This window comes from Helicoverpa zea, chromosome 6, assembly GCF_022581195.2.
Source record: "Helicoverpa zea isolate HzStark_Cry1AcR chromosome 6, ilHelZeax1.1, whole genome shotgun sequence".
Lineage (NCBI taxonomy): Eukaryota > Metazoa > Arthropoda > Insecta > Lepidoptera > Noctuidae > Helicoverpa > Helicoverpa zea.
The window spans coordinates 5,551,216-5,564,262 of NC_061457.1; the positions used below are offsets into that span (position 1 = coordinate 5,551,216).

General features: G+C 34.2%; 1 protein-coding gene across 1 annotated transcript; it reads left to right on the forward strand.

Moving 5' to 3' along the window:
* The first annotated feature begins 5,064 nt into the window (after positions 1–5,064).
* LOC124631499 (cytochrome P450 18a1-like) lies at positions 5,065–10,275 on the forward strand. The gene is made up of 7 exons (XM_047165922.1): positions 5,065–5,415; positions 5,627–5,854; positions 6,011–6,126; positions 6,214–6,438; positions 7,200–7,425; positions 7,883–8,147; positions 8,434–10,275. Exons 1-7 carry the CDS (start codon positions 5,271–5,273, stop codon positions 8,795–8,797), a joined length of 1,569 nt encoding a protein of 522 aa, XP_047021878.1. The 5' UTR covers positions 5,065–5,270; the 3' UTR covers positions 8,798–10,275.
* Positions 10,276–13,047: the final 2,772 nt, after the last annotated feature.

Below are 13,047 nucleotides of genomic sequence, written 5' to 3' on the forward strand. Positions count from 1 at the left end.
ATCTAGACCGAGGCATTTAGACAGTTTTCTTGTTGTTTTTAGAAGTTGTTTTTTTTTTTGTAAAAAGTTTTTATTTTAAACTTTTGTGAAAAGTTCTCGTCAATACGAATAATATAAGCCCAAACACGACGTTACTAAAACATACCGTTGAGGAGTTCTCTCGACTTTCTCACGTCTCCATCATCAGGTAAGCTCTAAACCTTCACTGTTTGATAGTATCACCAGACATACATCTGAGAATCAAGTTTTAATCCTATGCATGCCTACAATTTCTGATAGTTGCCCTCGATTTCTCAGGATTTCCATCATCAGATCCTGACCTGATGACAATGGAAATAAACGGCGAGTATACTCTTTTACTAAAAAGAAATGTTTTCTCAAATCCGTCAAACTTGGTCGTTTAAATTCCCTATTGAAATGAGGAAAATATGTATTTGATTTGATTTGATAATACTTTAATATTTTATGTAACTTCAAATTTATCATTTTCGCAATTTTTCCTTTATCTGTACTATATAACGGTGCATCTTGCCGAATTTCAAGATTCTGAGTTCACGGGAAGTACCTTGTAGGTTTTGATTCCCTAGCGTGTGACGGAAATTCGTCAAAGGTGTCGGTATAACTACTGTATCTTTTGATCGCGTTAACTTAGAAGTTTGATTTTTTCACTGCCTAAAGGGACAATAGACCTAGGTATTTGGTATAAATTTCAATCTGATACCTTTATTCGTTTGTGAGAAATAAGGTAGTAAGTTTCATTTTATTAAAATATTTTTTTTACATTATTTAACTAAAAAAATGAGATTTTCGTAATTTTTCCTATATTTGCATTATATGACAATGCTTCATGCCAAATTTCAAGACTCTGAGTTTACGGGAAGTATCCTGTAGGTTTTGATTCCTTTGCGAGTGTCGAAAATTTGTTGAAAATATCGACATAATCGGCTGTATCTTTTGATTGGCTTGGCTTAGAAGTTTGATATTTTCACAGCTTAAAGGGACAATAGACCTGAGTATTTCATGTGAATTTCAGCTTGATACGTCCACGCGTTCTTGAGATAAAGGGTCTTGACAGACAGACAGACAGACAGACAGACAGACAGACAGACAGACAGACAGACAGACGGACAACAAAGTGATCCTATAAGGGTTCCGTTTTTTTCCTTTTGAGGTTCGGAACCCTAAAAAATGTGCAATCAGTCAAAAATATTTATTTTATCTAGGATAGTTAAATTTTTAAATTACGTTGCATATTTTGAAATATTATTTATGAAAAACAACTTGCCTTTTGCTATTTATTTTTAAAATATTGTTAATATTTTATTAATAATATAATATTCGATATATTTGAGTGATTTGGCTTTTATCGAAGTCAAATAAATTGATCTTTATTTAGCTCAGAATCTTCGGCACTATGTTCTTTTTATTTTTTAAATTGTTTAATCGCGCCTTGTAAAAAGTTTCCTTCCTTAAATGAAGAGTTAACCAATTTCTTATGTAATAAAAAAGTGGAATTCAGGCTTGCTGTCACTTCTTAATTTATTTTTTAATTTGGTCTTTGTAGTATTTGCTGCCAGGGGTTTATGCACAGCTGTGAAATTCGCCATGTTTTTAAAGCTAAAAAAATTCATGACTGAAAAATTTACACAAAGAAGACATAAAATATGATACATTTTCAGTTTTGTTTCTAAGATGGCAACGCATTTACAATGCCTCTACAATTGAAGATTCCTATATGGGGCGGTGACCACTTAGTAACAGGTGTCTTGTCAATTGTTTTGTTCCCAATTAATAGTAAAACATTTGTGCGTTCACGCAGGTATGTACCTATGTACAGTATCAGTTTTGAAAAATGTGTGCCAAACTTGATAATGATTAGATTGGTTTTGATAATATTCGTCACGTGCCTAACTGCGCTAAACAATTGACTCGAACTACTAATCGTAATATTAGAGACTTTGAAAAAAAATTGCACCAATTAATAAATTGACGTCGTACCTTGACGTATGATTCCATTATTTTTATTATTGTTAATACACATTGAAATATGATACGCTTGCCTCCAATGAACCTTACATGAACCCTTTCCGTCGGTTATTTAATTATGACGCACAATCAGCTGTTATATAATTAGCTTACGTCACAAACTCACTTCTATAAATCGATAGTCTGTATTATGCTCAGTATACCTACATTTACATAGGCATATTTACGTAACACAACGTCACACGGACGTTGGGAATCCCTCTATCATTAAGGACGGTCGCTGGTAAGTGCTCTAACCATTAAGTTGTTTCACAGTGTTATAAAAGGTTAAAAACCTGTTCAATGCCATCTAGTCAGATAAACAAAAAGGTTAATGCTCAGCTAGTAATTGCAGCAGAGTTGGAGCAGTAGCGAATTCGGAAATCGATTTATTGCTTTAATTTTTGTTCAGTTGGAAGTTTTATGTCGTCAATTTTCATCAAAGTAATCATTCAATTGAGTTCAATTTGCTCTTCTTTGATATTAGATCTCGCGATTGGCAAAGTAGATAAAATAGTGCACATTCGAGTCCTCAACGAGTCATTACAGAAGTATTCAGCTTCCACTTTATTTTTTGTGTCCGTACAATTAAAAATGCACAGTTGTTGTTTGATCTAATGACACAGTTTTATAAGAGTCCAATCGCAAATCATTGCTGCCAACGGGACTAGATAATAAAAGCATATTCACTATATAATTGTTTTCTATATTATCTACCAAACTATCCATCCTCACTTTTCATCCTCCTTAAACAGCATTTTATTAAAATCTTAGATCAATCGATAGTGTCATATTTGTCGCGTGTATTTATAAATCCGATTTGCAGTACGTTGACTTCAGATTTGAACGCAAAGAACTTCCCGTGTTAGTCATGAATGATATATTTAAAAATACACAAAACCAATTCAAGGTCTCCGTTCGACCCACCGAGCTCGATGCACTCCGCACAAATCACTCACAAAGTTCATCGACCGATACCTTAATTACTATAGTAGTAGAAATTCTATTAATCATCGTCATTAAGACTTGCAAATTGATAAATTAAAATAGACTTTATTTTTATCGTATAGAGGGTGTATAATAAAATGACAGCATGACCACGTGCTTAATTTGCTGAGCGTAAATCAATAAATAGTACAAATAAAAGTAAATGGACTTGAGAGAGATCAAAGGACTTATGTACTTACTTATCAAATGCGTGATCATTCGCAGCTGCATGTTTCGTATGTAAATGCAGTGATAACGTATGTACATTTTCCCAATTCTACAGATTCTTGAGAAAGGGCAATGACCCTTGATTTAAATGTAAAAGCAAAGAAACTCTAAGGGGAAGATGAGCGTTTATTTTTCTTTTTTCGCGAATTCCCTGCTGGGCGGATTAAGATTTAACCTGGAGAAGGACTAATCGTCCGTAGGTAGCAGTCGCGCCATAACGTCAATTTTACCGGGGCTGCGGGATTGTTCGAAAGAGTTACCGCGGCCCTGGTACATGAAAGGCCTACGACGGAACACGACGGTTTTTAGTCAGTAACCGTCTTACCACAAAAACTTTTAAACGTCAGTTTATGCCTTGTCTAAAAAAATGTCAAATTATGACGTTGACATATGGTTCATTTTGCAGCCAAAATTTTATTAGACAAGTGTAAAACAGGGTTTAAAGTTTTTGTAGTAAGGCCCTAAGAGTCTGACACTCCCTCACCGCTGCTAACCCACAGCGGGAGGGGTCATTTGATGATTTTTGACGTTGTTAAAAAAACACGTTCGTGGTGCGAGTACCCACGTGTGTCCTGCACCTTGTGTTTAACGGAAACTCCTGGCCACAGGACGTGGTGTTCCGTCGCTTTCGCGGACAAGTGCCACAGGACCGCACAGTGACATAGTGCATAGTGAAGTGTTAGCATAGATTTAAGTTTTTATTTACTAACATATTTTGTATATTAAATTATATATTTTTGTTTTAGGGTATTTGTCTATAGGCCATTGACACCTGAGAATAATGTTTTAAATATAAAAAAATAGTACAATGTTAGTGATGAATATTCTTAGCATGTGCGTTAAGTTATAGGAACAATAATATTATTTATAATAACGAATAAAGAAGGTCATAAATGACCGGGAAATCCCTACCGTCCAAAGATAATTTTCGGTCGTGATACCAGCTAAATACTACCTTAATAAGGTCTAGCATTGCCCAGTATGTAGCGGTTTCCCAGCACCCCAACTAGGTCATCTGCCTTATCTAGTTTTTAATGATATCTAAATAAAATTCTCAAACACCGGCTTGACCTACTTTTATATAAAACCTAGTTTTATACATAAGGTGAAGTCTTTTGTGTTGGGAAGTATGAATATGTTTAAAATTATTTATTTTATTTAACACTGTCCTACCTGATTGTCAATAAGCTGTAAGTAATCCTAGGTAAATAATCCATGTATGGCATCCTGTATAGAATAATTTAAAAACCTCTTAATAGGTAAAAAAAAAAATGAAAACTGTTTTATTTCTAATTTACAAAACAATAAAAAAACTACTTTAGATTTTTTAAATGTATTTGAATTTGCTTCACTGTATTTAACTCTATAAAAACATTTAAGAAAGCTAAATGCATTTTCTAAGAGCATTCACGTCCAAAAGTAGTTATTAATGATTCCCGCTACCTAAGTAGCCCACTTGAGCACAAAAGCCCTTTTTAGGTCACTAGGTCAACATTAGAAAATGCTTTACTAAACGCTTTAACAGAGAGAAAAATAATTTTCACAGTTAAACATTACATAAATAAAGTTTCAGTTTTGTTACAGATCAAAAAAGGTGAAGGATTAGGTCAACGAACTCATATTTGACAATCATAACAACGTATGATAATACGATATTTCCAGTATTCATTGATGTTCAGTTGAATTATTTATCAGCAAATCAATTCGTACACGTAATAGATAAAAATGGCAGCGGCCGCTTAGTACTATATATAAAACGACTCAAAGCACCTTGCTTCATTATTCAAAACCAGAGAGTATTCTGCACACTCGGTCAAGTTTTCGCACCGCTCTTGCATAACAGCCAAAATTTGTCTATTATAAATTGTATTTTAAAATCTACTGGCATTATTGCTTCATATTTAAACTTAAAAAATATTGTGTATTTTTATTTTTACTTATTTTTCGTTGAAACGTATTTTATTTTACGTTTTTTTTTAAAAAAACAACGGAACGGCATATTTTAAAACGCTTTTTTAAAATCATCAAAAATGTTGTCGAATTTCCTCAGTTATTTTTTCCTAGTAATAGCAATTAACCATTTATCGAGTGACATCGTACGGATTTTTATGTATTCTACTTTGATGTTCTGGATAATATTTAAAAATGTTAAATATTACAAAAACCTTCCGCCTGGTAAGTGTTGAATTTTATTTCTCATCACCTTTCATTTCATTTAAATTTTCATTTTATTTTTATAAAAAAATATATGCTCACCTGCTTGAATCAGGACTACCATCCTTGCTACAGCTTCAGATACTTAATCCTAAAATATATTTAGATATTCTTCTCATAAACCATCTATAAAATAGTAGGGCATTTTCATTAAACCTTCTCTTATTCTCAGGACCATGGGGCATCCCGTTGTTGGGCATCCTCCCCTTCTTGAACCGCCGTCCTCCCCACGTGGTTTACGTGAACATGTCTAAGCAATATGGCGACGTGTTCTCTGTTCAAATGGGCTCCAACCTCACCGTCTGCATCGGCTCCACTATGCTCATGAAAGAGTTCTTCAGCAGAAACGACTCCACCGGCAGGCCTCACACTCCTTTGAACAATCTCCTTGGTGGACTGGGTAAGCAATAAATTTTAAATTGCGTCGTATTTAATAGTGTTCCGATTTGCAATATTTCTGAACTGCAATAAGCTGTTCTTCTTGCGTCATGAAACGAGATATTTGTGGCAATTTCTTAAGAATATTTTGTTAACATTGTGGTTTTTAAATCTTTAGGAGTAATCACGAGTGAGGGTGATCTGTGGAAGAGGCAGCGCCAGTTCCTTCATGAAAAATTCCGCGCTCTCGGCGTCAAGCTATGGCCTAACACCCGTTTCGAGAAAGAAATCTTTGTAAGAAAATTGTTTTTTAATAAAAAGATTTGTCGCATTCGGTTGATAGCAAAAGGATTTACTAATAAAGTTCGCTCACAATTTTAGGTGGAAATTGAAGAACTGATGGCTGAATTAGATGGATCTAAAGGAAAAGCCGTGAACCCCACCAGCTTGTTCGGAAGACACATCCACAATGTCATTACCCAGTTGATGATGAGCTTCCGTTTCACGGCCAATGATGAAGCCTTCACCATGTTCAACGAAAGGGTGTCCAGAGGCATGAGGTTGTTTGGGCTGGTGCTTATTGGAGAACACGTGAAAGCCTACCTGGTAAGTTCAGATGAACGCCCCAGAATCTCTAGTATAAGTGTATAACCATTAATTCAGAAAAAAAATACCAAAAATCCGTTGGTCGTCCATATTAAAAGGTCTATCTATTTTTAAAGGTTGTTTGTCTGGGCATTCAACCAAGCAAAAAAGGTTTAGAAAAAACTATTCTAAATTCTGTATTGCCTTCTCATTCTTCGAAGTCTGCATATAAACAAACGATACGATGAACTCAAACGTCATGGTGGAGGTTCACCGACATGCTTCTCAAACATGGTCAAGGTTGCGGGTTCAACGCCTGTACTAATGACTTTTTCAATGCCATGTGCAACTTCTAAGTCTAAGCGTGCTGACTCACGTTATAAATAAAACTTAGAACAAGGATTAATCATACTTTAAGAACGTTCATTCAAAGTTTTCCCTTTCAATCCACGTGTTTTTTCATTTAATTTCATTGTTTAAGAATTTTGGAATTATATTTCTTGATATTATCCCCAATCAGTTATCCCTCATTTCGGAGGATTCAAAAACATGTAATTAGTCCTTAAAAATCCGCTTAGCCAATGAGGAAAAAAATTAAAGCTCTCAAAAATGTGACGAACTTAATCAGTACCTTGAACGATTCGTACAACTTTTATACGTAACAGTTACCCAGTACCGCGCTTCAGTAAATCTCTGATAATAAAGGCATTCGATACGCTTCCAAATTGTTCAACCGTGATTTAATTACCTCTTCAATTAACAATTAATTATTTTTGTTTCAGAAACTACCAGGAAAACAAGTGATCATCAATGAAATTAAAAGGAATTTATCGGACCTGAGCCAGTTCCACCGTGATCACATAGTCGAGCGTATGAAGGAACGCGCTAGTCTAACCATTCCTAAGGAGCCTCAAGACCTGTTGGACCACTACCTTGACAAAATTGAAGCTGAAAAGAAGGCTTTGGACAAGAATGAAAAGAAGAATATTTTCCCTGGTGTTCAACCTGGTAATTAACATCTACAATCTTTAATATTTCAATCCCACATATGACTAAAAATAGCATTTAAAAGCCATAAAACCTCATCACTGAGGTAAACATTATCCGTCTTACCACAAAAACTTTTAAATGTCAGTTTATGCCTTGTCTAAAAATATGTCAAATTATGACGTTGACATATGGTTCATTTTGCAGCCAAAATTTTATTAGACAAGTGTAAAACAGGGTTTAAAGTTATTGTAGTAAGGCCCTAAAAATAAGACTACTATGGCAAAAATATTTATTACACGACCCATACAATATACCTACATGAATGAAATCGAATTTGTTTGATGTGAACGACACCAAAGACCATCGACCGCTCTTGACTGGAATCAACGTTTTTACGTTGATACGTGTTTTCCGAAGGTTAAGCGAGTTAGCAAGCAGAAATTCCAATTTTAAATTAAACTGTTTTTTTTTTCAGAAAACCAAATAGTCCAAGTAATGAACGATCTCTTTTCTGCTGGTATGGAGACTTCTCTGTCAACATTGATGTGGACGTTTATCATGATGCTGAGGAATCCTGAGGTAGCTGACAAGGCTCGGTCTGAGCTGAAGAAGGTGGTGCCCCCTGGTGAGATGGTGACAATGGCCCATCGTTTGGAACTGCCTTACATTGAAGCTGTCCTTTTGGAAACGATGCGATATGTGTCAATCGTGCCTTTGGGGACCACGCATGTTAATACTGCGTAAGTATTTATTTATTACAATTTGGTTGATATTAACCCTATACCTAATGAGAGGACCTTTTCCTTGAATAAATGCAAATTATGATATTTATCAATTAGATCTTATTTCGTAACGAGCAATTTGCCACGACACATAATTTAAATTAAATAAATATTGGTTAATTGACCACTAAACTGAAGTCGTATATTTCTTGATAAGATTAATTATTTTAAACCTGTTGTTTAATCATGCCTCCAGACTACTAATGTACTTTTAGACCGATGTTAACCAACTCTTCAATTACAGGGACTGGAAAATCGGCAAATACATCGTTCCCGCTGGCACTCACATCATACCTCTCATCAACAAGATGAACATGGACCCTGACATCTACCCAGAGCCTGAACTATTCAAGCCTGAGAGATTCATCAAAGGCGACAAATTCACCGTGACGGACACATTCATGCAATTTGGAATCGGTCAGAGAATGTGCATCGGCAACTTACTGGCCAGAATGGAACTATTCCTTTTCTTCTCGAACGTTATGCACAACTTTGAATTCAGAATGCCCGAAGGAGAAGAAATCCCACCATTGGAGGGAATTTTGGGCGCGACTCACGCTCCAGTGCCTTTCCAATTATGCTTCACGAGGCTTCAAGGTACCATGTAATCCTTATTTTAGTATTGCTGGTGCAGAGGCTAGGCAATCTTACTGAGGAGGTGGTATATGAGGGCATATAATAAATCAAATATTTAGAGATTAAGATCGTATTGAGATCACAATGATTGATATAGTAAAAGAGTGTGTTCACCTGCATACAGGGTTAGTTTTAAGATCTAAAGGTTTAGTTCGATGCCCGAATACTAAAATACCAGTGCTTAAATGTATGTAAATAACCAAGTCTTTAAGCACAATTTAATTAACATATCTGTAGTTAAGTAATGGGCATTAAAACTAATATGAATAGCATGTAATTTTGAAGTAATACTTCACGCCTACTTAGCGCTGCTTTTGGTACCTATATTAACGTAAGAATATTAATTTGAGATTCCTGTTTTGAATATTAATCCCAGTTTTATTTTGTTGGGGTCTAGTTTTAAGATTTTGTTTTCTTGCTATGTTACTAACACACTATTAGTTTTACGTCATTTAATTATAAGTTACATTAAAATCATCCGCCTTTAGTTTAAGGTATTTGCTTTCTAATATCGCTTTTTGATATTAAGAGCAATGTTTGCTCTGCAAGTCATTTGTATCCGCCAGATAAGTTAGTTGAACAAATATCTTGGATTAGATCGTTATTCACAAGCTTTAGAAACTTTCACCGCTACACTTCCTAGGAAACCGTATTGTTGATATCTTTAGTAAAGCGATTGTTCAATCTAAGGTACGGTAGAAAAGGCATCATGTATTGTTACTACTAAGGGCTGATTACACTATTTATAACCAAGCTTTGACATTTTAAAGAAATAATGTGAAATAACGCAATTTAGCACAAAGCTATTATTTACGACTACATTTACACTATAGTAATAGAATCTTTAGCTCAGTTCAGCTTTAGTTTGTTTGGTGTAATCGATCCTTAGTAAATAGAGGAACTTGGCCTTACAATGTCTTACTGTGACAAAGGTAAAACTTTGTCTTGTTTGTACCTTCCTTCCACTTTAATTAAGTCTACTGCTAGAAGTTTCTTAGCGGACTAATTGGGTTTTATGCTTTGTTACAAAGTATTTTTCTGTCATTATTCTTATTGTGATGTTATTCATTATTTTCAAATTGTTGTGAGCTTTCTTTAAGGGAGCGAGGATATGACATCTAATTTAATACGAGTGAATGATTTGAAATTATTCTCAAATTCATACAATAATATGAATGTATATTCGTAATATGTTGTACTGATATAGAATTATCCGCCTTAGGGTCATCTTGCACATAAATATTAAAACATTGTAGTAATAACTATGTGATATAAAATTTAACAGTCTTCTTATGTTCCGACAGTGGGTGCACATACCGCACAGATAGCAAATGTGTCGTACCAAGATAGAAGTAAGTTGTACATTTAGGTGACATTTTATTTTAAGAAGTTGTTTTTGCTTATTTATATTTTGTTGTCATTTTATTGAATAAAGCTTGCTTAATTGAAATTTTCTTCGTTTTGATTTAAAAACAAACTTTCAAACAACCTTTTATTATTACATAATATTTTAAAGGGAAACCATCCATGAGGCCACCTATTTTAACAGGCCTTTATATTTAGTCTTTGTTTATTCTAGTTCAATGAACACACATCAAAGTTGGAACCACATCGATGGCTTTCGGCCCCTAGTGACATCCTGGCCAGGATAAAGTGGTCGTTACTTCCAAATTCAAAAGACCCTTAAATAAAAAAAAAAAAGTATTTAACGTTCCCTATTCAAATTCGCACTGAATGGATTGTATAACTCGGCGATTTGCATAACTGTGGCCCATTGTCGACTTAACCATTGAATTCTCGTATTTATGGTAACTGCCATAAGAACCAAGAAGGGTGTACCTCAGCTTTATGTGCACATAAATATTCTATGGATTATATAATACCTATTTTGATAAAACTCGTTGCCCTTTTATGACGTTGACCTCGTAATTTTAAATAAATTCAAAGGTCGGAAGGGAGAACCTATTGAATGTTTTTCATAATCACGTGGCGCTTGACCTTAGCTCACAAGTTCAAGGTTTTAAAGTGGAGTTCCATTACTATAATAGCCGCTGATATAAGGAGTAAGCAATGAGATAATATTGTATATTGCGTCTTCATTCAATCAAGCTTATTTAGTTCATATTGTATTGTTTGCGACTCGTAATTATAAACCTACTTAGATACACTTGTTTGTTTTTAATTACACAATCATTTAAGTACCTACATCTCGTGATGTTTTGCCTGATTTGCCAAAATTAAAAAAGTCTAAATAAGATAGTGTTACCAGCTGATTAGACATTTCATTCATATTGGTCAAGTGATATGAAAACTAGAATAAAGTTGAACAATTAGGGTGAGTTGACTAATTGAATTAAATCACCATTAATTAGATTAACGTTTTACATTGATACCCTTCAACCTGACGTGATAAGTAAGTGCTTATGTACCTACTTTTGCGTTTAATCGGATAGAATAGTTTGACATTAGGTTAGACTTGAGGTTACCTGTACTTTTTTATTATTTTTCTGTTGATGGGACGTACCTTTAACTTTCGCCACGTGTAAGCCCGTCATCCGAACCTAATTGTCAAGGCTGAAGGGGATGAACGATCATGCGACGTGGGACCTGCGTCTGCGCACCAAACTTTGACTGACAGCCATTCATGACTGGCCTTGATGTTAGACAGCCTGTTCTAAATACAAATAAAAGTTCCTATTAATATAGGCGGACAAATATATAGCATTCAGCAGGCAAGAAAAATAAGCAGAAAACACACGGCTTTTTTACATGTTATTTTTTTATTTGTGAGCTAGAACTATTTAATTCGGACCAAAATGAATAAAAAATTAGACATTCATTTTTTTTAAGAGATGATGTTGATCTTGTGAAAATAATAGTTATTTGTTATACAAGAGTGCAAAGTTGCTTTTTAACCGCGGGCTCAAATTTGATGACTGAGCAAGCTAAGGGTTCTAAAATGTTTCAATAAATAGAATCCTGAGCGATAGCGAGGGAATCAAAAGAGCACAAGATGAAAAATCTTTGCATTCGAGTGCAACACGTAACTTTTCATCCCACCTAATCGAGGAAATTTCTAAACTCAAAAAAAGAAAATGGCACGCTCGTCAAACATGGCATATTAAAAAGATGTACTTATTAAAATTTATTTATGCAAAAACTCAGTTTAAAAATGTAATTAGGTTTAAAATCGAAAATAATAAAAAATAATAATTTAATCGGACTTTCTCAAGGAAATTACTAAATGTAAAAAAAACAAAATGGCGCGCACTTATGAGTATCAAATTAAAAAGAAGTACCTATTAAAGTTCATTTATTTGAAAACTTAGTTTAAAACTGAAACGAAGTTAAAAATCTATGTAAAAACAATAATAAAAATTACTTAATTAATTGAATAATTATTTTAAGCAGTATTTTATTTGTTTATATAATATGTATTTGTTTGAAAAGTCTTATCAAGATTGTCACAAATGGAGTATTGTACACGATGTTCTAAATTCAAATCACTTTGCCGCTCTAGAGGATAAAAACGGCTTTTGCGCTCAGATATCAAAGGGTAAAACTACTCTTTCCGAGATGGTGGGATGAAAAAAATATTGTTTTTCCAATTAAGTAAGAAAAACACAAAAAAAACTGGTAGCATTTATCAAGAAATGAGAAACATGTATACCTACACATGTTTTTGGAAGATCGTGAGTAACATTGAAATATTTATACCTATTCATAGTTACTATCTCATTATTTTTACAACTGGTCTCCACGTTGATCTTGAACTTCAAATGATACTTTCCCACTAGGATTTGCCTTTGGTTTACATGCGACCTTAGAGAAATATTTATTTAAATAAATAGGTTTATAATTTCAATATTTTATGTAAATTTTAATAAATATTTAAAATACCTAAATACAATTTTTTTTTCTACTTGCATGTTTTTCGTTACATTTTCGTTTTCCATTTGCTTCAATGTCATCAATTTCGATCCATTTTTACGAAGACCGACAAATGCTTGCCAGCTGACCTGTCTAGGTCGATTCAAATTGGTTGGACACTTTCTTCAAAAGGTCATTTCAGACACTAGTCTCGTAGGCTTATCCATCTACATATGTAATTACTCCTTTTTTGGGGTGTGAAATTATGAGTTGACTCTTGTGGTCCAGCGGGAGGGAATGTCAGTCTTTTACTGGCTACAACCCATCTCTGTTCCTTCTGGAGTCTTTTGTG

Excerpts from the sequence above, each read along its gene's own strand:
- LOC124631499 (XM_047165922.1), top strand. The coding sequence starts at position 5,271 with ATGTTGTCGAATTTCCTCAGTTATTTTTTCCTAGTAATAGCAATTAAC. Across the intron at positions 5,416-5,626 it reads TTACAAAAACCTTCCGCCTG|GACCATGGGGCATCCCGTTG; the intron begins GTAAGTGTTGAA and ends TCTTATTCTCAG. Across the intron at positions 5,855-6,010 it reads CAATCTCCTTGGTGGACTGG|GAGTAATCACGAGTGAGGGT; the intron begins GTAAGCAATAAA and ends TTAAATCTTTAG.